Consider the following 20228-nt stretch of genomic DNA (forward strand, 5'->3'; position numbering starts at 1 on the left):
AAATACAGTTCGGAATATTTAACGTACTAGATACAAATACACCATTATAGAAATAGTTACAGTTTTAAAGTGGGATATTATTAAATATTGTGTAAACGTATAAACGCGTATCATTAAGTTTCTTACTTGTCTTGTCTTCAGAAATATTGTCACAATTCAATTTTATAATAGCTATTTACTCTAAAACCGAAATTGAGCGAATTTTACTTAGACTGTGTAAACGCGTTTTGTCTATGTCGTGTGTAAGACGGAGACAACAAGTGCGGGTATGACGTCCTCTTGATAAAATGAATAAAATGCATGTACGATGTACCTATAAGTAGAAGTATAAAAAAATCATACATTGGGTTACTATTTTAAGCATAATTTTTTATATAATTCATACGTTTACACTCGATAAAAATTTGTCAATGATGTTCATAATGAACTACTATTTTTAAAAAAAAAATTTCTACAAGAGCTATTTAGGAATTTATCTGTTCGTTAAACCTTTTTTGACTGGAGCTGTTTGGAAATAAGCAAACAATAGACGTGAGCTTTTTGGGATCCGCTGACTTATTTAAAAGATAAATAACTATATTATGTTAATTATTTTGTTGTAATTTAAAAACATTTGTGGGAACTTAAACTTTTATGTTTTTTATATTATTATGAATTTAAGTATATACAATTATTTTTTTTGATTTATTTTACAATATTATCTCTTTATACATAGTATGAACTTATTTTTACTGTTTTACAGTATTTACAGATAGATAATATTAATTGTTATTAAGTTAATATAATACGGTACAAATAAATATTATTAAAATAATTAAATATTTATAGTGAATAAATGCATGCAATATTTTCTGAAATTTATCATACAAATATAATATCATGAAATGTATTTAGTAAGCTTACAGTAAATCACTAATAAGAATTGTTTTTCATCATAATATACAATGGTTTATAATTGAATTTAAAATTAGCAAAATCCATTATAGTGATTTTTCAACACGTTTGATTCGATACCTAGCTGTGTACCTACAGCAAAGCGGTAACCATCTTTTTTAGTAGGTCATATTTTTTATTAGTACCTACATTCTAGTGATTAATAAATCTTTGGATATTTAGTTGCAGCAGTCACGTAGCCATAAGCTTCATCAAACTACCAGATGTTTTTAAAAATTAGTTAATAATTTTTCAGGCAGCCAAACTATAATTTATTCTAGTTTCTTAAGTTTTTAGTTTTCACGAGTATTAAAATAAAACTACTACATATGTATACAGGATGTCCTGTGATGTTTTACCCATTGCGATATCTTCTGAAATAATAGAAACATCAAGTATTTCATATTTTAATTTAATTTAATGTTTTGGTAGAATATTTTAAAAATATTTTTTTCAAAACAATTGAAGGTAGCCATTTTATGTAGTTTATTTTTCTGAAAATGTTGACGTTTCAACATTTTATTTTCATTAATTTTGATTTTTAATATTTTTCTTGTTTCAAGAAAAATTGTGAATAATTATACCATAGTACCAGTAGTATCAAACATCTGGCTTGTGTGGATGGCAAATACTTTCAGTTTGTCTCGTAATACTATTCTTAAAACTAAAAACCGTTAAACCATGAAAAACCATGAAGATGTTAGTAAAAGTAAAATGTTGAGACGTCAACTTTTTCAGAAAAATAAACTACAAAATATCTTATTTTAAAATAAATAAAAAATAACTTTTTAAACTTTTTTACCAAAATATTTAACTTAATTAAAATACAAAAAACTCGTAGTCCGTTTTTCTGAATGTGTTATGAAAAAAAAAAAAAAAATTATTTCAGGAGATATCGTGATGAGTAAATTTTCACAGAACATCGTGGTCTGTATAACGTTTGTTGTCATTTAGGTAAAATGTATGGTCGTATATAGCTTTATACCATATAGGTATTCTGGGTGTTCATATTCATAATAAATTACGGAAATCCTTGAAAAATTAATCGTATAAACAAATTTATTGTCTATTGTTCTAAATGAATAGTTAAACTAATAAATATTTAATATCAATTAAAAAGATATTATATCGAAAAAATATAATGCTTATTATAATATTTTTAATTATTTATTGCATACGTTTCGTTAATCATATCAATGATTGTAGCTAGATAGGTATTAGGTACCCAAATAACATAGACGATGTAAGTACTTATCAGTTATCTATATAACTAACATATCAATAATCCTATAATTAATATATACGTGTACTTAAATAATAAATAGTTTATGCAGCTTTTTTAAGTATGTTTGTACCTATTAAGTTATGTGTTCTTTGAAATTAGTATGATTTTTAATACTAGTAGAGATAAGTCCTTGCACCATTTATTCGATTTAATATTAATGTTAAATCCACTTTATCATCCATCAAACCCAAATTTAGTTTTGTAATAGCTTGCAATTATCTGAAATATGTTGTTCAATTTTTCGTATGATAGTAAAACTTTGTTTCTACTTATTTACTAATACTAACTATAAAATCATTCATATTTTTTAAATTGAAACAAAAATCTAATCCATCAAAAATTTGATAACTCATAAATATGGTTAAAAATAACATTTTTCTTTAAAAACTAAGTTTTATCATCTAAAGTTAATCTCTTATAGGTACAGTATATTTAATAGGTACCTATTTAAAATCAAAATATGTACTTGTGTAAATTAAATCACGGTAAACAGGTTAAAATAACAGCTCAAAACAACGATTTTTGAATTTTAATAATTATCTATAAAGTATAAGAATATATTTTTTTAATTATTAATTATTTTCATTTAAATTTATTTTTTAGAATTTTTAATAATAATTAATATTATTAGTATAATCATACTTATACGTTATTTTTAGTAAATAAATAAAAAAAGAGGGAAGTATAAGTATAACCACCGTACTGTACAACACGTATACTAGATGTCGAGTAGATACTCAATAGGTATACCTCATCATTGAGGGTCATTTTAATGTTCTAATCCTAATGTATGAGTTCAATTATAATTAAATGATGTTATTATTATAACTAGGCTCGGATTTTAAAGCATAATAAATAAAAAAAAAGCAAAAAAAGAAGTAAATATATTTTTAATTAGCAAAAAAAAAGCATGAACAAAAATTAATACAAATTAGCTATAAAACTAAAAAAAAAAATTAATTTAAATTAAAAAAGAATTAACTAGGTACCGTGTATTTTCCTAGATTTGCAGTAGTAAAACGACTCAATTGTCTGACAGAAGCTATCGACCTGTAGGCTGTCTGTAGGTCGATAATCTATACGTTTAATACATTCGATAATCAAGTCGATAACGAAAACAATAATAATCCAATACAACCATTTATAATAGTCCGTATTCCGGGTTTTTACATTTCTTTTTAATTAATTTGTTTTTATTACTATACCGTCTATACCATAATAAACATATACAAATTCTACAGCTGGATTCTGGAATAACTGAAAAAAAGCAAAAATAAATAGTTATCTTTTTTAATAAGTCTAAATATTTTTTATCAACGCCAAAAAATAATCCAAGTATTTACATTTTGAGATTCTATCTTCTATAATCCTCCAATTCATAACGTAATTCATACTATTGTAATAATAATAAAATAAAAAAAAATAAGTAAATATTTTTAAAATGTAATTTGATAACTATAAAAAATGATTATTTAAGTAATAATGGTATGTTTCAAGTTTCTATGATAAATACCTTTTTTAATAGCCATAAAAAAACTAAAATCGTTTGATAAGAGACGTTATGGGAATCGTATATATGCAATTTTGGCAAAAATTAAACTTCAAATGCTTATATAAAATATATTTGTAGAATTATACGTAACGTCAGATTTTCGTTTTGATACCTTTGTAAACACGGGATAGTATAAATTCCTAAATATTATGTTTATTGCTGTAAAGTAGTAAATACATAAGGTAGTATCATTAGTATTGTATGAAAAATAAAACATATTTATTTTTTAAAGCTGGTAGGTATGTATAATACGAGTAGTAGCCTGCAGTGGGTACTTAATACTCATTTATTCAAACAATATTGTAATAGGTACCTGTATAATGTGGTAATAGTAAAAGTTGATAATAATTTTTAACTTTTTTTTAAGGTTATAAGTATTTACTAATTATATTATTAATTATTATATCATCAATACTTTGGATTTTTGCACGTATTCAATAAATATTGATAAAAAAAAATTTTCTTACTATCACAAAATAATATTTGCAATATTTAACACACTGTAGCTGTAACCAACAGGCATGCTGCAGGTATTTCAGTATACCTTGGTATATGTGCGGTGAGAAAGTCTCACTGGTGATTAGTATTCATTCAAACGCAGTACCTAACCGCGGATACTGGGATTTCACGAAAACTTTTCAGGCAATTTCTATTGAATTTAATATAGTGTGTGTTATGTTTCAAATGAAACAATTTTGTTTAACATCAATCGTTGCAGGATACACCGAGAACTTATTAGTATAATTTGAATGAATAAAATGAATAAAAAATGAAAATAATTTAACTAATTTTCCTCAAGTGTTGGTTTATGATTTACTTCAATAAAGCTTATAATATTATATGGTATGCATAAAATAAATTATAACCAACATATTATAAAGGTTAGTTTTATTTAATTTTTATTCGTATAATAAATTTATAATTACTATAGTAAGACCTCAATAAAAAAATGGTTCCTCCGTTATATACAGGCATTTAAGAAGTTTAAACTCTTATGTATGCAATATTTTGTTTTGGGTCATTAATTATGTTCGTAATAAAAATGTATAAGCACCAACTTCACTATTTAATCATTTAAGTAGGCAACTAAAAAATTTGATTCAATGAAACCCGTTAACTGATAATTCACAAATAAAGTAATTTTGACAAAATATTTATAATGTATTACCTTTTTATTATGACCAAAAAACTTTGTAGAAAAAATCATAATAAGAGTAGTAAATTGGATATTTTATAATTATGATTTTATTTCTTTAATTTATATAATATAATTCATAGAAAAAAATTGTGACTATTGTGAGAGTATGAAGTACTACTTATTAGATTATTATATCTGGTGTAGGAATAACCTAAACAGTTTAAAGTAAAAACTGACCAAACCAGCGGTGTGTCTATCGATCTTTGAGCATTATTTCTAGTAGCAAATTGGATTTATTTGGTACCTTTCATGAAGTAAAACAAAAAATCGAAAATTACTTTAAACCAGTTATTGACAAAATCGTTTTTATATCTTTGTGGAAATAAAGAAAATAAAACGACAGTAAAAGTTTGAGATTTTTACTAAATATTTATTCGATAGACATGAGTACATGAATAATATACTATATTTTGACTCTATTTAAATACTAATTTCTAATTCGTATAATTAATTATTGATATTTTAAATTTTTACTTGGTAAATTATTTTTTTTAATCTAAGTATGATAAAATCTTTATTTTTTTGTTAAGAAACTTAATTTAAGATTGTTCATAATAAGTTCATACATCATACCGCATTTATAAAATATCAATATTAATCAAATTTTTTATAATTGTTTAAGTTCACATTTTTATAAAACCACGAATATTTTCAAATTATTTTATAGTTAAAAATTCATTACATTTTAACACAAGACTTTTCATAAAAATTACTTAAAAATGTTTAGTTGATTATTAAAATTAAACCAATGATATAAGAACAGGTTACTTTATTATTTTTTAAATTGTTTTACGATATTTTAATCTGGGCATGCTTATGGCTTATTTAGTAATAAATATAGTATAATATTATACTATTATATGTAACTGACAAATCTAAAAAATTAAAATAGCTTAATGTATAAAAGATACATGTAAAATATTTTTCATGATTTTATATTTAGTATTAATGTAATTATATGCTTGTATAAAGTTATAGACAGTGAAATCAAACTTAGTTTAAAATCTCATCAGATATTAGTTTACTATCAAGTATCATGGCTTTTTAGTTGATAAAGTTATAAAGAAATTCGTGCAATGATCAGATTCTTATTGTTAAAAATTGTAAACCAGTACAATAGTACATATTCACAGAGGTATGTGTAACTAATGTTCTCACGTCGGTTCATAATTTACAACCAGAATAAACGAAAAATTTAATGAAATAAAAACACTTTCTTACGAAAAAAAGCCAAAGTCATGGCATATTCTAGAACAACTGGCGCTCTTTTTTGAAAGTAAAGTTATTGTTTATTCAGAATTTATGTGAAAAGGAATAATGAACTCGACCGCCTTTTATGAAACCCCTAGGAAACTGAAAAAAGCCATAAAGGACTGACAACCATGGAAACTGTCAAAACGAATTTATTGTGCTTCTCTGCAATGACAACGTAACTCCAAATTCAGCGAATATTACAAAGGAACTTATTCAGAATCTAAATGGGAAGTTGAAAAATACCCTCCCTATAATTCTAATTTGTTACTTTGTGATTTTCATGTGTTTAGTCCAGTGAAAATGAGCTAGTAAATGAGTGATATCATTGAAACGAAGAAGTGAAAAATACCTCAAGTTTCTTACCTCAAATTTTGGTATTTATAAACTGAACGGGAGTGATTTTAACAAATCATTTTGTTAAAATCAAAACATTTTGAGAGATATAAAGTTAGAAACATGTTTGGTGATCATGTCGAAAAATAGCTTAAAAAAGAACTTTTCAATAAAATAATTTGTTTTAAAAGAGATTTTTTACTAATTTTATTATAACTCAATGCAACTTTCTTTTTGGTTGACCTCGTATTTTCCTACCTATCACGAATTTTCTTGATTTTTAATGCCTTCGAGTTGCATATTGTATATTTTCTCATCAATAATCGTTACAGATTTTTAAATCTGATCAAATAAATTATTTGTTTTATATATACTTATTAAGTAGAAATCTACTATAGTCATCAAACCTGATATAAGGGGAGGGAAACCATCACTACTTATATATGTTATAGCCTTATAGCCTTTATAGCCTATAGGTAGCTTTGCTTATATCGACGTAATTGCATTAATATTTATATTATATTTACTTATTATAATTAGGTACATCGTGCATGTATAAACAATAGTAAATATTAAGTATATTTTATTTTATCTTAAAAATATTTAAAGTTTTATTTTAAAAGTACCTATAAATGTTATTTACTTATGACGTAAATCAATCGTGCCTTGGCTTGTAAATAAAATGTTGATGGTTTGAAAACATATTGATATGACCACGTGAATGCTTAATGAGTAGAAGCCATTGAGCAAAGGAATAAATAATAAAATAAATCGATTCTTTATTTTTTATTTTAGTCACGTTTTATTTCTTTTATTAAATTACCACTTTATGTGAACAATACGAACTCGTAAATTTATTATAAAATGTTTGAAATTTTATTTTTATATTTATATTCATTAGCAATATAATATGGAAAATAATATAGAAATAATATTGGAAGAAATATGATTTTAGATATAATAAATATAAAAGTATAAATTATTTAGTTATCTCAGTAGGTACAAATATAGAATATAAAAAACTTGCTTTGGACAAAATTGTATTAAGTTGTTTATAAATTAATAATCAGTATCAGCTAGTTAATATTTAGGACGAGTCTTTACCTGTATATAACAGCTACTTTCACATTATCTTTTTTTCATATGCAATAAATAGTATAGCAAAAACCCGGTCAAAAAATTATATTCATACGTGTTAAAGAATATTAATTAATAACTATTAAGATCAATTCAAATCAATTAAAATTAAATTAAATCTTTTCTTTTTAGTTTGATATTTCAAAAAATATTCTCATTTTAAATTTTTAATAACATTCATAAAACAATAATTCTTTATTAATAAATTATTATATTGTATAGGCAATGCATTAAATTTAAAAAGAAGTTGAATAAGTACCATACATTTTCTGACTTCCTAATCTAACCTGTGTTGTATATGATACTATAAATTAATTAGAAACTATGTGATCAATTATAACATTATAATTATTATCCAAACTTCTAAAAATTGTTCATTATTTCCTCAAAAGGTTACATTATCTCTACATTTTGTTTTTGAAAAAGAATCATCATATCTATTTTTCTTCAAGTATTAAAGTCATAATTTTAAACTCTAAGTGGGGTGATGAAAATATTGATTTTAGACTGATTTATGTTTTTTCTTTTTTAGTGTATTTATAATCTATAAATAATTTATTTATAATAATACTATATGTTAATTAAAAAACGATATACCAAAATAGTAGCGTACTTACGGGAGGAGATGTGGGAGATACATTGTATCCCCCTTGATCTTTTTTTTTTTAGCTTATATCACTGCATTGGGTTGTATGAAAAGATTAAAAACATATTTAAGAAATTCTATGAAAGAGGTATATATTTCCAATTTATTAATGAAATATTTGTTGTATTTATTAATTGTTTAAATTTTGAGTATTATTTTAATTTTAGTCCAGATTGAATGGGCTTATAAAACTTTACATTCTTAACAACATAAGATTGGATCTGGATGTTGAAGAGTATATTGACGAAATATCTAAAAAACCTAGAAGGCTATAGTTTGTTTTGTAATTGATAAATAAATAAATGATTCATTATTTAATTCATATTATTTAATTTGCTATATTATGTTATAATTATAAAGTTTATACTTTATGCATCTATTATGAACATATATAAAAGAGCTTCGATTTTAAAGCATATGCTTCTTTTTTATGTGTGAGATAGTGATTTAAATTTTTAACATAAATTAGTTTCACGTCATTCTGATTCCAAATAAATCAATTTTTTTTTTGCTTTTTTTGCTTTTTTAAAATTATTGATTATTTTATTTTTTTATATATTTATTATGCTAGAGTAATAAAAACAAAGAATTGATAAGAAACTTAAAAACCTAGAATGTGGACTAAATGGTTGTATTGAATTATTATTGTTTTCGTTATCAGCTTGTTTATTAAACGTATTAAACGTAAGTATAGATTATTGATTTACATATAGCCTGCAGTACCTTTACGGTCAGCATGCCTAAAACATCGATATCGATCGTTTTAAAATATTTAAGATTTAGTGTTGTAATTTGAAACCTCTGGTATGAAGTATGCTCCGATCACTTCAGTGGATGTAGAGAGTTCGTTTTCTATATATAAAAATATTATGTCGTACAATAAAGACAGTTTCTACAACTTCTTACTGCAAATCTAGAGAAATACATGGTAAATAATTTTTCTTTTAATTTAAATTAATTTTTTTTTTTTATAATTAGTTCATGGTAATATTTGGTCATACTTTTTTTGTTGCTTTTTTTAAAAATAAATAGGTATGCTTCTTTTTTACATTTTTAAAACAATCGTGTGCTTTTTTAGTTGCTTATTATGCTTTAAAATCCGAGCCCTACAATTATAACTAGCTGAACCCGTGCACTTCGTGGCCCTTTAAAAATCCTACTTCTTATATGTCTCAAATTGTGTGTTAAGTTCGTTGTGTTTCTGTCTGTCTGTTAGTTTGTCCTTTATGCATTCCTAAATGGCTGGACCAATTGCGACGAAATTTGGTGCAGAGATATTTAGAACTATGGGCAGAATATAGGCTAAGTTAAAAAGTAATAGGCCCAACCCCGGGAAGTGTTCAAACAGACATTTTGAAATTTTTTATATGGATGGTTAGGCATTGTTTCCATGGCAAACAATGGAGAGACAGACAGATAATTATTATTGAAACTAATAGCAACCATCTATAAACAAAAATTTTCATCGTAAATCTCAAAATATCTGTAAATTTTATGCTTTTTTTACCCTTTAAAATGCGAATTTTGAAAAATCCTTTATTAGTGCGCCTATATATAGTAATAAGTACATTTATTGAAAATTTAAAATAAATTGGTTTAGTAGTTTTCTAACCCTTAATATATATATAAAGATATATATTAGGTATAAAGTTATAATAAATTGATAGTACTCTTCACGTACTTCGAATGAAGGCAGAAAAACTATTTTAGTCATATCTCCCCCTCAAATAAATCTTAAACACGCCACTAATTTAGCAACGAATAGTACCTACTTAAAATTTTTTCCATATGCTTACATAAATATTTTAATTAAATGATACAATTTTAATAAATATTGTTTTATAGATCATCAATTACTTAATACCTAAACTTTGTAAATAAATATGAATATTATACATGTATACTATATTATTATTATGCTACTTAATATTTTGAATTTTTAATGCCTATTATAATCTAATATTTGTTTACAAAATGTATAAACTTTGATAACACATTACACAAATATGTAAGGTATTTCTAATAATAAGGTTATAACCTAATAAATTTTCTTGATATACTACTTCATATAACTTTAAAATAAATAAAATATTTATTTATATTATATTTTGAATAATGTAACCAACAATAATTCAAATTTAAATTTAAATACTAAAATCAATAAATTGAAAAAATATTATGTACACAATTTTTTATAAATATAAATTATTATACCTATAAAAAAAAAATGTTATGTTGATGTTATTTTACATTGAACATTTTTTGATCTGGGCTTATGAAAATTGGGCTTTAGTAAATTAAAATGAGCATAACCGGTTAAATTTCTGCGAGTTATTATTTGTATAATTTAATATTTCTACATATTATATTTTAAATTAAAATATTTTTATTGAATTAAAACTTTGGAAACTATTTAACTTTGTTAAGATTGTATTGATAAAAATATTATACAATTTAAATGAATATTGAACATACGAGTATTAGATGCCTATATATTATAATAATGATTAATTTAAAATTACTACAGTACCTAAAAATTCCAAAATACAGTATTTGAATAAATGTTTTATTAAATTAAAAATGAGGAGGGATTATGATTAATGAATCTTCCTGTATACTAATTAAATCCAATGTTTTACCAGTTGTCTCAAAATCGTTAGATCTACACAATTATTGTTAACAAAAAATAATACCACGTCTTTAGGGCATTCAATGTGTAGTTACTTATTGGTAAAATTATAAATTGTAATACTATCATGTAGAAGGTATTGGTTTTAAAACAACAACAAAAACAACCGGATTAGATAACACAAATATTACCTATTTGTATTTTGTATGTACGTAAAATGTACAACATAAATTTGCGCGTATTATTGAAATGTAGGTATATAATATTTGATCAAAGTCCGTTCTATCCGATGACACCGTCGTTTTGATGTATTCTTGTTATTATTACATCTGCTTGCAATAACAGAGAACATACTGATACTAATGGTGTAATCATCCACAAAATAAAATAATAACGTATTGTTTCATGTGAAATGTATATTATATAATATGTTGTGATTTTTTTTTATTTCAATATACCATGTAATTATTTTTTGAGGCTAACTGATAATTTTTTGTTGCAGTGACGGACCACATAAACCTGAAACATTATTATTACATATACATCGACAACGGTACTGGCTTGCATGCAACGTGACTCTATGACTACTGTACAAGGTATGATTATAACGCTATGCGAATATTACAGAAAAAAATATTATTTCTTTTCCAAATATGACGATGAAATAATAAATGTCTATACATATTTTGTGAGTAGAGTTGAATGTTATAGTGTAAACATAATTATATATTTATATATACGATATTTAATATCATTGTATATAACACGCATGATATATATATAATATTATTATTAATACACATAAGACATAACACTATTATATTTATTGATGTGAATAGTTATTTTTTTTGCGAGATCACCGCGACTTAATGCAATTATTTGCAATAAAATAATTTTTACATACACTTAGGTATTGGTAGGTTAAGGTAAGAATGTTTATAAAATTTATTTTTATAACATGCATGCGTGCGTACAACCTATGTGTTCCATCACGTGAACAAATATGATTTATATTAAGTAACCTCTCTTTAGCAAAATATCCATTGTATAGTGTAGGTATACACATAAATAATATTATTTAGGTATCTGATATACAATATATAAGTGCACAAATATACATAATAATATACATCAGTAGGTAATCACTAGGTATATATTATATTATTATATTTTATACTATACTATAATACTATAATATATACGAATGTTCATTTCAGAAATGAATTTCAGTGCTACATAAGTTATAAAATCAATTTTTTCTATCATGCAGTATACGGTCGAAAATAGTATCTACTTACTATAAACTATAAATCACCTATATAATTATACAAATACACCTACTTGGTGATTCAATCCCGATCACAACATACCTAGGTACTATCATCAGCTCTGAGAGTAAATTATTGTTATCTCATCAATGATACATTTTGTATAAACATATAGTTATTTTAGGTAGGTATGCATTGTGTGTAACATGTACACGATACACATGATAGTATATGGTAGGACTGGTAGGTACAACAGTTATTTACATATGTAATATAATTTTATTGATTATTCAATTAAAAAAGTTATGTTATTAAAAGTAACTAAATTTTTAAAATATTATCTTAAGTACCTAACTATTTTTTTTTAAATATAGCCTATATGTATTTTTTCAAAATCTGTACATAAACATAATATTGGTAAGGATAAACCCATGTTCAAAAAATTGACGTGAATGTCATTAGTTTTCTATATTCTATGTCACTAATGTTAGGCTTGAGAATTCATAAGTATATATATATTGCACAAATTCTGTTAATATAAATTTTAAAATGTTACAATTCAATTATTTTTTTATTTTTCTACGTTGGTACATACATAAACGATGCATAGGTACCATAATAATTAATCTTTCAATTATAATATTAAACTGTTCAGATTCATTTTCAAAATTCAATTAATAAGCAAACAGAGTCCGATATATTTAGCGTTTCAGCATTGTATATTTTATTTTCAAATTACATTGACATAGTTTTGAGTATAATAGTCACTATACAGACTAGCTGTGTACTTGCATAATATTTTGAATTTAAAATTATGAATACATTATTATATTAAATTAATAGAGTATAGGATAATAGGATATAGGTATTCTCAAAATAAAAGTTAAAAATTAGTCTACAAAAATTAAACAATTAGAAGAGAGTTAATTAGTTTTACTATAAATTATAATACATTAATACTATTTATATTATATTTATATACTATTAAATACCTACCTACAATTAATAGCATTTTAAATATTTAGTGTAGGTAGTTTACATTTGTAATAGTTACTAAACTTACTCATGTGATTAATCAAAATAATTAAACATATTATAGTATGTTATATAATTATTAAGGCATACCTAATTTATTTTAGATAATATTAAATTAGCATACATTATTTTATTTTACAACAATTCTATAAATAATGTTAGGTAGGTAGGTATATTTATCACGTCATATTCACATATAGGTACATAACATTATATATTGACGGGTAACTATCAACTATCAAGGTTTATGGATACCTACCTAATACATTACCGATAAACTTTGGATAACTACATGCCTACATCGTCACGTCATAATAATAATTATTGATAACCAATATATTAATAAGCTGATAAACGGATAAACAGCAACTAACTATTAGGAGGATAAAACAATAGCGAAGACTATAGTTAAAAAAAACTTAACTATAGTTTTGAAAAGTAATTATACTATTCATATATTATCTTCATAGTATAGTTAGTATCCACGACAATTCAGCTTCACAATTATAGTCTATTAGCGTTACATAAATATATTGGCATTTTCTTAAATTAGTAGTGGTTAGTTTTTTTTGATTCTTTAAAAGGCTATATTTTTTCCTGCTAAATATTTTATAAATCCTTGATAATATGCCCATCAAAATATCATTTTCTTTCATTTTTATATTAGGTGTTTTAGCTAAATCACCGAGGAATATGTTATTAATTTATTATAGAAAGTGTTTTTGATATTTAAAATTTCTGGACTTCTGGTGCGACTTCTCTAAACAAGTTATGCTTAATACTTAAATAATAAGAAATAAAATCAATACAACCAATTTAAGATTAAAGCATAGTTATTAGCAATTATACCTATATTTACTGTAGGGTTGATTGTTTGTATAATAATAATGATGTAATAAATAATATTGATAATATAGTCGTAAATCATAATACATTAATATCTATAGCTTTCTGAGCATTATTACTATTTTTATTAAGTTTTAATAATTTATCAGTTTTGTTTAAAGAACTGAATGGTATTAATTTTGTTTTTCAAATTGGGTTTTAAACTTTTAAAAATAAGATGACTCTTATTTTGAGGTCTGCTCTGTGTTCTTAAAATTACTTACATTTATTAAACATGTTCTTATTGTTGCTTTAATAATTTTTCCAACATGATTTATATTTAAAATAGGTACTTATATTTTATTAATATGATTTTTGAAATTATTTGATAAATTTGTATACCTATATTAATTTTTGTATTTATTAATTAAATATGAATCATAAATCTACATTTATATTAAACGCTAAACAAGAAAAATTATTTTCATTGTCATAATTCATAACTAATTACATTTAATATAATTATATATATGTATATATTTAATACCAAATGACCTTAAAATAATTGTTTATCATTGTTTATTTTATTGATAAAGACATGAGTACATGACGAACAAACTAAGATAGCATGACGCGTGCAATGTATTTAAGTAATATGTATTATACATTTTGTTCGTTACGGTTATTGTTATATTTATAATTTTTTTTATAGGACTTTGGTATCAAAGTAATATCAAAATAAAATTATCTATTCCACCTCAATCATAATAGTTGCGAATTCATGCGTACAGGGTCACTATTGTTGGTCCCCTGTTAACCTATATCGAAATAAGAGTATTATTTTTAGTCATTAATCATTTTCATATTATTTATTTTTATATATTATGCACAAAATCATAATTATCGTTATCCGTGTAGAAACATTTTGTAGGTATACATATCAAAACATAATATCCAACAGGCAACAATAGTCCACTATAAAAGGTTTACGAAGGTATATAGTTATTATAATAAGAGTATATAATATATTATATATTTATCTATTATATATTTATGTATATACCATCGATACCTATATTACATAAATCAGAATATACTATAATAATATAATATGAAGGATTGTGGTTTAACTTTTTTCTCTGAGGGTGATGCTGACGACTATAATGTAAAAAGTAATAATTATTTTAAGTGGCAGTGTATATTTTTTACGATAAGACTACGCTACTTAGTATAATATACCATCTATACCCGTGACCTAGCCTAAAAATACCTTGCCTTAAGCAGTTAAGCGCCCCGAAATGCGAGACATACACACCGCGCATAGTACATGAACACATTGCATACAAGTACGGCTATTATATATAGCCTATATAGGTATACAAAATACAACAGGTCATTGGTGGTGGGCCTTAATATATACAACATACATAATATTATAATTCATAATATAATTTATTATTATTGACACAAATTATCTTCTATAATATTATCACATTATATACACATAATATACGCATATTTTATGGTGGCGTTCTAGGTGTCAATCATCCGGACGACTCTAATCTGCTCTGCTATTTGCATAATGCTAATCATTTAACTTTAACATTTAAATATTAAATACGGCCATATTACGGTATTGGATATGTTATACATATATATGTATATGATGTATAGGTAAACTAACAGTCAGCAGCTAACCATCGTAAAAATTGCATAAAAATTGTGTTTTTACTATTTATTGTATAGTTAATCGGATATACATGTCGATAAAAACGAACATTTTTCCATTAAAGATATATATCTACCACCACCATATTATAGATTATAAGTATACACATATTATACCTATTATTATAAACCAGAACTCCCACTTTATCCTATTCACATTTATTATATAATTATGTTGTGTTTTTTATTTTTACTACCTATATAGAATTACAATTATAATATATTTTGAATGTGCTATTTTAATAAAAAAAAAAATAAAACACATAATGTATGTCAATAATAATTATTATATTAATTTTCCTTTAAATGTGTATAGGTAGTACATACAAATATTTATTGAAAATAAATTGCTACGCTCATAATTATTATGCAATATGTTATTCCAATAATTATTAAAAAAATATATTTTTTTTGTATGTTACAGCTACTTCGATAACGGGTTGGAAACCATCTACAGTAGATGTGGTTGCTAGCTGTAGGTTAACGAGTAGCATTACTACCTCCACAGATGCAATCAGGTAGGTACTTACATAGTTATACTCACTGTTTAACATCGTACACGTCATAAAGTCTTATAGATTATAATATAAATATGTTTGTGCCTCAATGTCATTTGATTTTTTTTCGTAGTACATCATTTATGTGTATGTAGTCCGGAGTATATAATATATTATATTGGTATTATTTCAAATAGGAATTGTTGGGGTCATTGAGTAGACGAATAGAAATACTTTGTAATACATTTGAATATATTGACAAGTTTAATTCATCAAAACCAGTAATACGTGTATTATTAGCACTTCAGTAAAACGTGTTCCGAGAAAGTTATCTATTATGCAAAGACTCTCTTAATATTTCCAACGTATGTTTTTATTTCTATATTCATATATAATTATATCTATTATTATTTATAATAATAAAAAAAAAAATCGTTGATAGTGTATGTCGTAAGTGACACATATAACCAGTGAATAAAAATTATCTTTAAACAACAATAACGACCTTGAATCTAAAACTCTTTTGATATAATATATATAATGAAATACTATGGATTGTATAAAATTTATTAAAATCTCAGAAGCTGATCAAGAAGTAATTTAAGGGGAGGGGTGATGGGGTGAACGTGGTATAATATAATAATATATATATAATAATATCTAGGAGGATTGACTAGTGGGTAAGTGGGTACCGCTCTGCTGTACATTAGGTGCCATTTGAATCACTATTATACCTATATTATAGAAGTGTTAAATTTGAATCCAATGATAGGTATCATTGTAAACGAAAAACGATTCTGAACGAAGATGATTCGTCAACCTAGCTAAGATATAATTTCCAATAGGTAGTTGGTGAAAAAGGTGATTTATGTTTTAATAGCCTGAATACACCAAATATTAAGTTCTTTTAAAATTACTGTGAGCTAAACTTATGGAAAATTTTTTATTAAATTTTAAACTTTTAGCTACGTATACAAAAAAATTTATGAATTATACCTACAAAATAATTTGCAATTATTCATGATGATTTTGTCAATATTTGAACTTCAAATACTAATAAAAAAAAAATTGTGCGTATGTATTCTTATAATTTTTTTTAATCACTATAAGAATAACTTATGAGGAACTTTGTATTAAATTTTCAAGTATTTTGACTTGACCAAAAAAATTTTATCGACACTTCAAAAAAAAATTCTCAGAAAAATCGAAAATTCCAGTGGTCTATAAATAACTCAAAAAAAGTCAAAATATTTTGAAAATTTAACTGTATATTGATAACACTAATATAAACATTTGGTGAAAATTTTAAGTATTTAGAATTATTAGTTTTTGAGTCATAAATACTTATAACCATTTAAAAAAGTCGATTTGGTCAAAAACTGATTTTGAGTAAAAATTCCCGTTTTTCCGTCACTTTTTTTTTGTTTTTCTCGATGTTTTTGAAAACTGTTGGAAAATGTTTACTTTTGACCATTATAATGCACCAAAGATATTCACTTGCTATCGGAAACCATCCCCGAAGTTTGAAATTGAAGTATTATTTCGACTAGTTATGCTGTACACAGATACAAAAAAAAAACACACACATCATTGTAAAATCACTCCGTTCTGAATTTTAAAGGAAAATAGTTTTGTTCGTATTTTGGACTTTTATACGTTATTTTGATTTTTAGTTAAGTTATGAGTAGGTACTTATATAAATTATTATAATTTTTTAAAATGCACTTGATATCCTCTAAAATACTTTTTTGGGGAAGGAAAAAAATATATTAATTCCAAGGAAGGAGCTTACACCATAACCCCCTACCCCCTTGTAACCACTACTGATTATACTAATTAGGTATATAATTTAATAATAATGTCTAATACTATACCTTATTTTTGTTTTAGGCTTATTTAGGCGTAATATTTTTTTTTCATTATAATATTTTAATAAGATTAAACAGAACACTGTAATGTTGAATGGTCTATATTGACCATTAAACATTTACAACTCCTTGCATCAAAAACTCTAGTTACAACTCAGTACTCCCTACAATATTAACCTCCTAATCGTGGAAATAATGTATTCTCCTATTATAATATTATATATACAAAACAAATACAAGTATCTAAATTTAAATGACAAGTATTTCCAACTATTAATTTCAGATTCTTACAGAACTTAATTTTGGAAATTTATAATTTTGTGTACCTAGGTATTTATTTATTTTTATTGTTTGTATGTATGCGATTAATTAAATATTAAAAGTTAAATGGTGGTTTTTATAAATACATTTAATCTTATTGAGTATTATATTTTATTAGTTGGGAAATATTAACAAAAAACGAGGTTTCGATAATATTTAATCAACACTAATTTCGACAATATCGATTGTTTCTAAGTCAAACACTTCGAATTCTGTTTAAATAAACTTTTGATGAATTTTAAATGTTGATGAAATATTTAATGTTTAAACAAAAGTTACTATTTTTTTTTTTTTTAAAGTTAAGATTTTCCATTATAGATTTTAATTAATTTATTGAAATTTTAATAGAATTGCCAATTGGAATTTTTTATTGCTTTCATTTTACATAGATTTTCAATGCATCTTGAAAAATAATTTAGACTTTAATTTTATTCACACTATTTTACTGTATGCTATTGGCTTATAAGTTATAAATAATTTTCTTGGCAAAAATTAGTTCAAATTGAAATAACTAGGTATTTGGTAAATATTAATAACGATAATAAATTATTCAACTATTAATGCACACATTTTTCTAGAAATAAATACTGATTCCTGTCTCCTTCTTTCAGAATAGTTTTTCTATACAATGAACTATCATCGAATTAAACTTATCACATTCATTACATCAGCCAAATGAATTCCCTATTACTTTATTTTTATTAATAAATATGTATGTATCGGTTCTCTTTTTTTCTGCTTGACTCGCCCGGAGTAGACTATCGCTTCTCACCACCCCGTGTAACTACATCATATTATTATTGTTATACTGACATGCGCATAAAAGCTTATAAGGGCAGTGGCTATACTATACAGCTCATCGTTAAGGCAGCGCACATAGCACAGTACTGTTTCGTTGTCTGAAACATAACGTTGTGCCAAAGCCCGCAATGATAATGTCCGAATTTTTTCGATCCGATTCTGAAATTAGTTTATACATATAAAAACTATATAATTTATTCGTATATTTTGTATGATCACCGCGTAACTCAATTAATGTATTATTTTTGCTTGTTTTCTTTTAATTCTATACCATTATACCATGTAGTATGAATACCTGCTACTATAAGCGTTGCCGTTAAAAATCGACGTGTAGAAATAGAAAATTGGTACCTACAAACTTTACCGACATCCATCGACAATCGTTTAAAAGTGTTTTGATAAATTATCGCATGCTTCTACTTTATTAGTATGTGACTATCACACGTGTGTATTTGGCTACCAACTATATCAAAACGGGCATTATAGCGTCACGTCTCATCAGCGCTCAAATAACGTAAGTGAAAACCATTGTCGTGTGCATTTAATAACTAATATAGGTATTTTATATAATTATTATAGAGATGCGTTGGTTCAATAAAACTGATGTCAGTTACAAATTAAATAAATTATTATATTTATATCAATTGGAATAGATAAAGGGAGACGGGTTTTAATAGTAATATATTTGGATAACTTGCTTAAAATTACAAAATAACTTATAGTCATTCAATTACTTACAAATGACAATAAGCATGGTATTATATATTTATATCTATAATATATAAGGCAGACATTGAACGTGACTCGCGTGCTGTATAGGCCATATTATACATTTATGAAATATGGTTATATACTTGTATCTTTGCAAAGGGTTATATCTAAGGAAAATCAAAAATTGTCGTGACTGCATTAAGTAAT

General features: G+C 24.4%; 1 protein-coding gene across 3 annotated transcripts in view; it reads left to right on the plus strand.

Moving 5' to 3' along the window:
- LOC114119073 (calcium/calmodulin-dependent protein kinase kinase 1) overlaps positions 1-20228 on the plus strand; it is a 50574-nt gene that overhangs the window by 3312 nt on the left and 27034 nt on the right. For 2 of the 3 annotated variants that reach the window (XM_027980539.2, XM_027980537.2), the window contains exons 2-3: positions 11470-11563; positions 16248-16341. In XM_027980539.2, the coding sequence (XP_027836340.1) occupies positions 11533-11563; positions 16248-16341 (125 nt within the window). In that variant the 5' untranslated portion in view covers positions 11470-11532. Of the gene's footprint in view, positions 1-9066; positions 9267-11469; positions 11564-16247; positions 16342-20228 lie in introns of those variants that run through there. The other variant, XM_027980538.2, reaches the window with a different exon arrangement.

The sequence above is a fragment of the Aphis gossypii genome, chromosome 2 (assembly GCF_020184175.1).
Source record: "Aphis gossypii isolate Hap1 chromosome 2, ASM2018417v2, whole genome shotgun sequence".
NCBI lineage: Eukaryota > Metazoa > Arthropoda > Insecta > Hemiptera > Aphididae > Aphis > Aphis gossypii.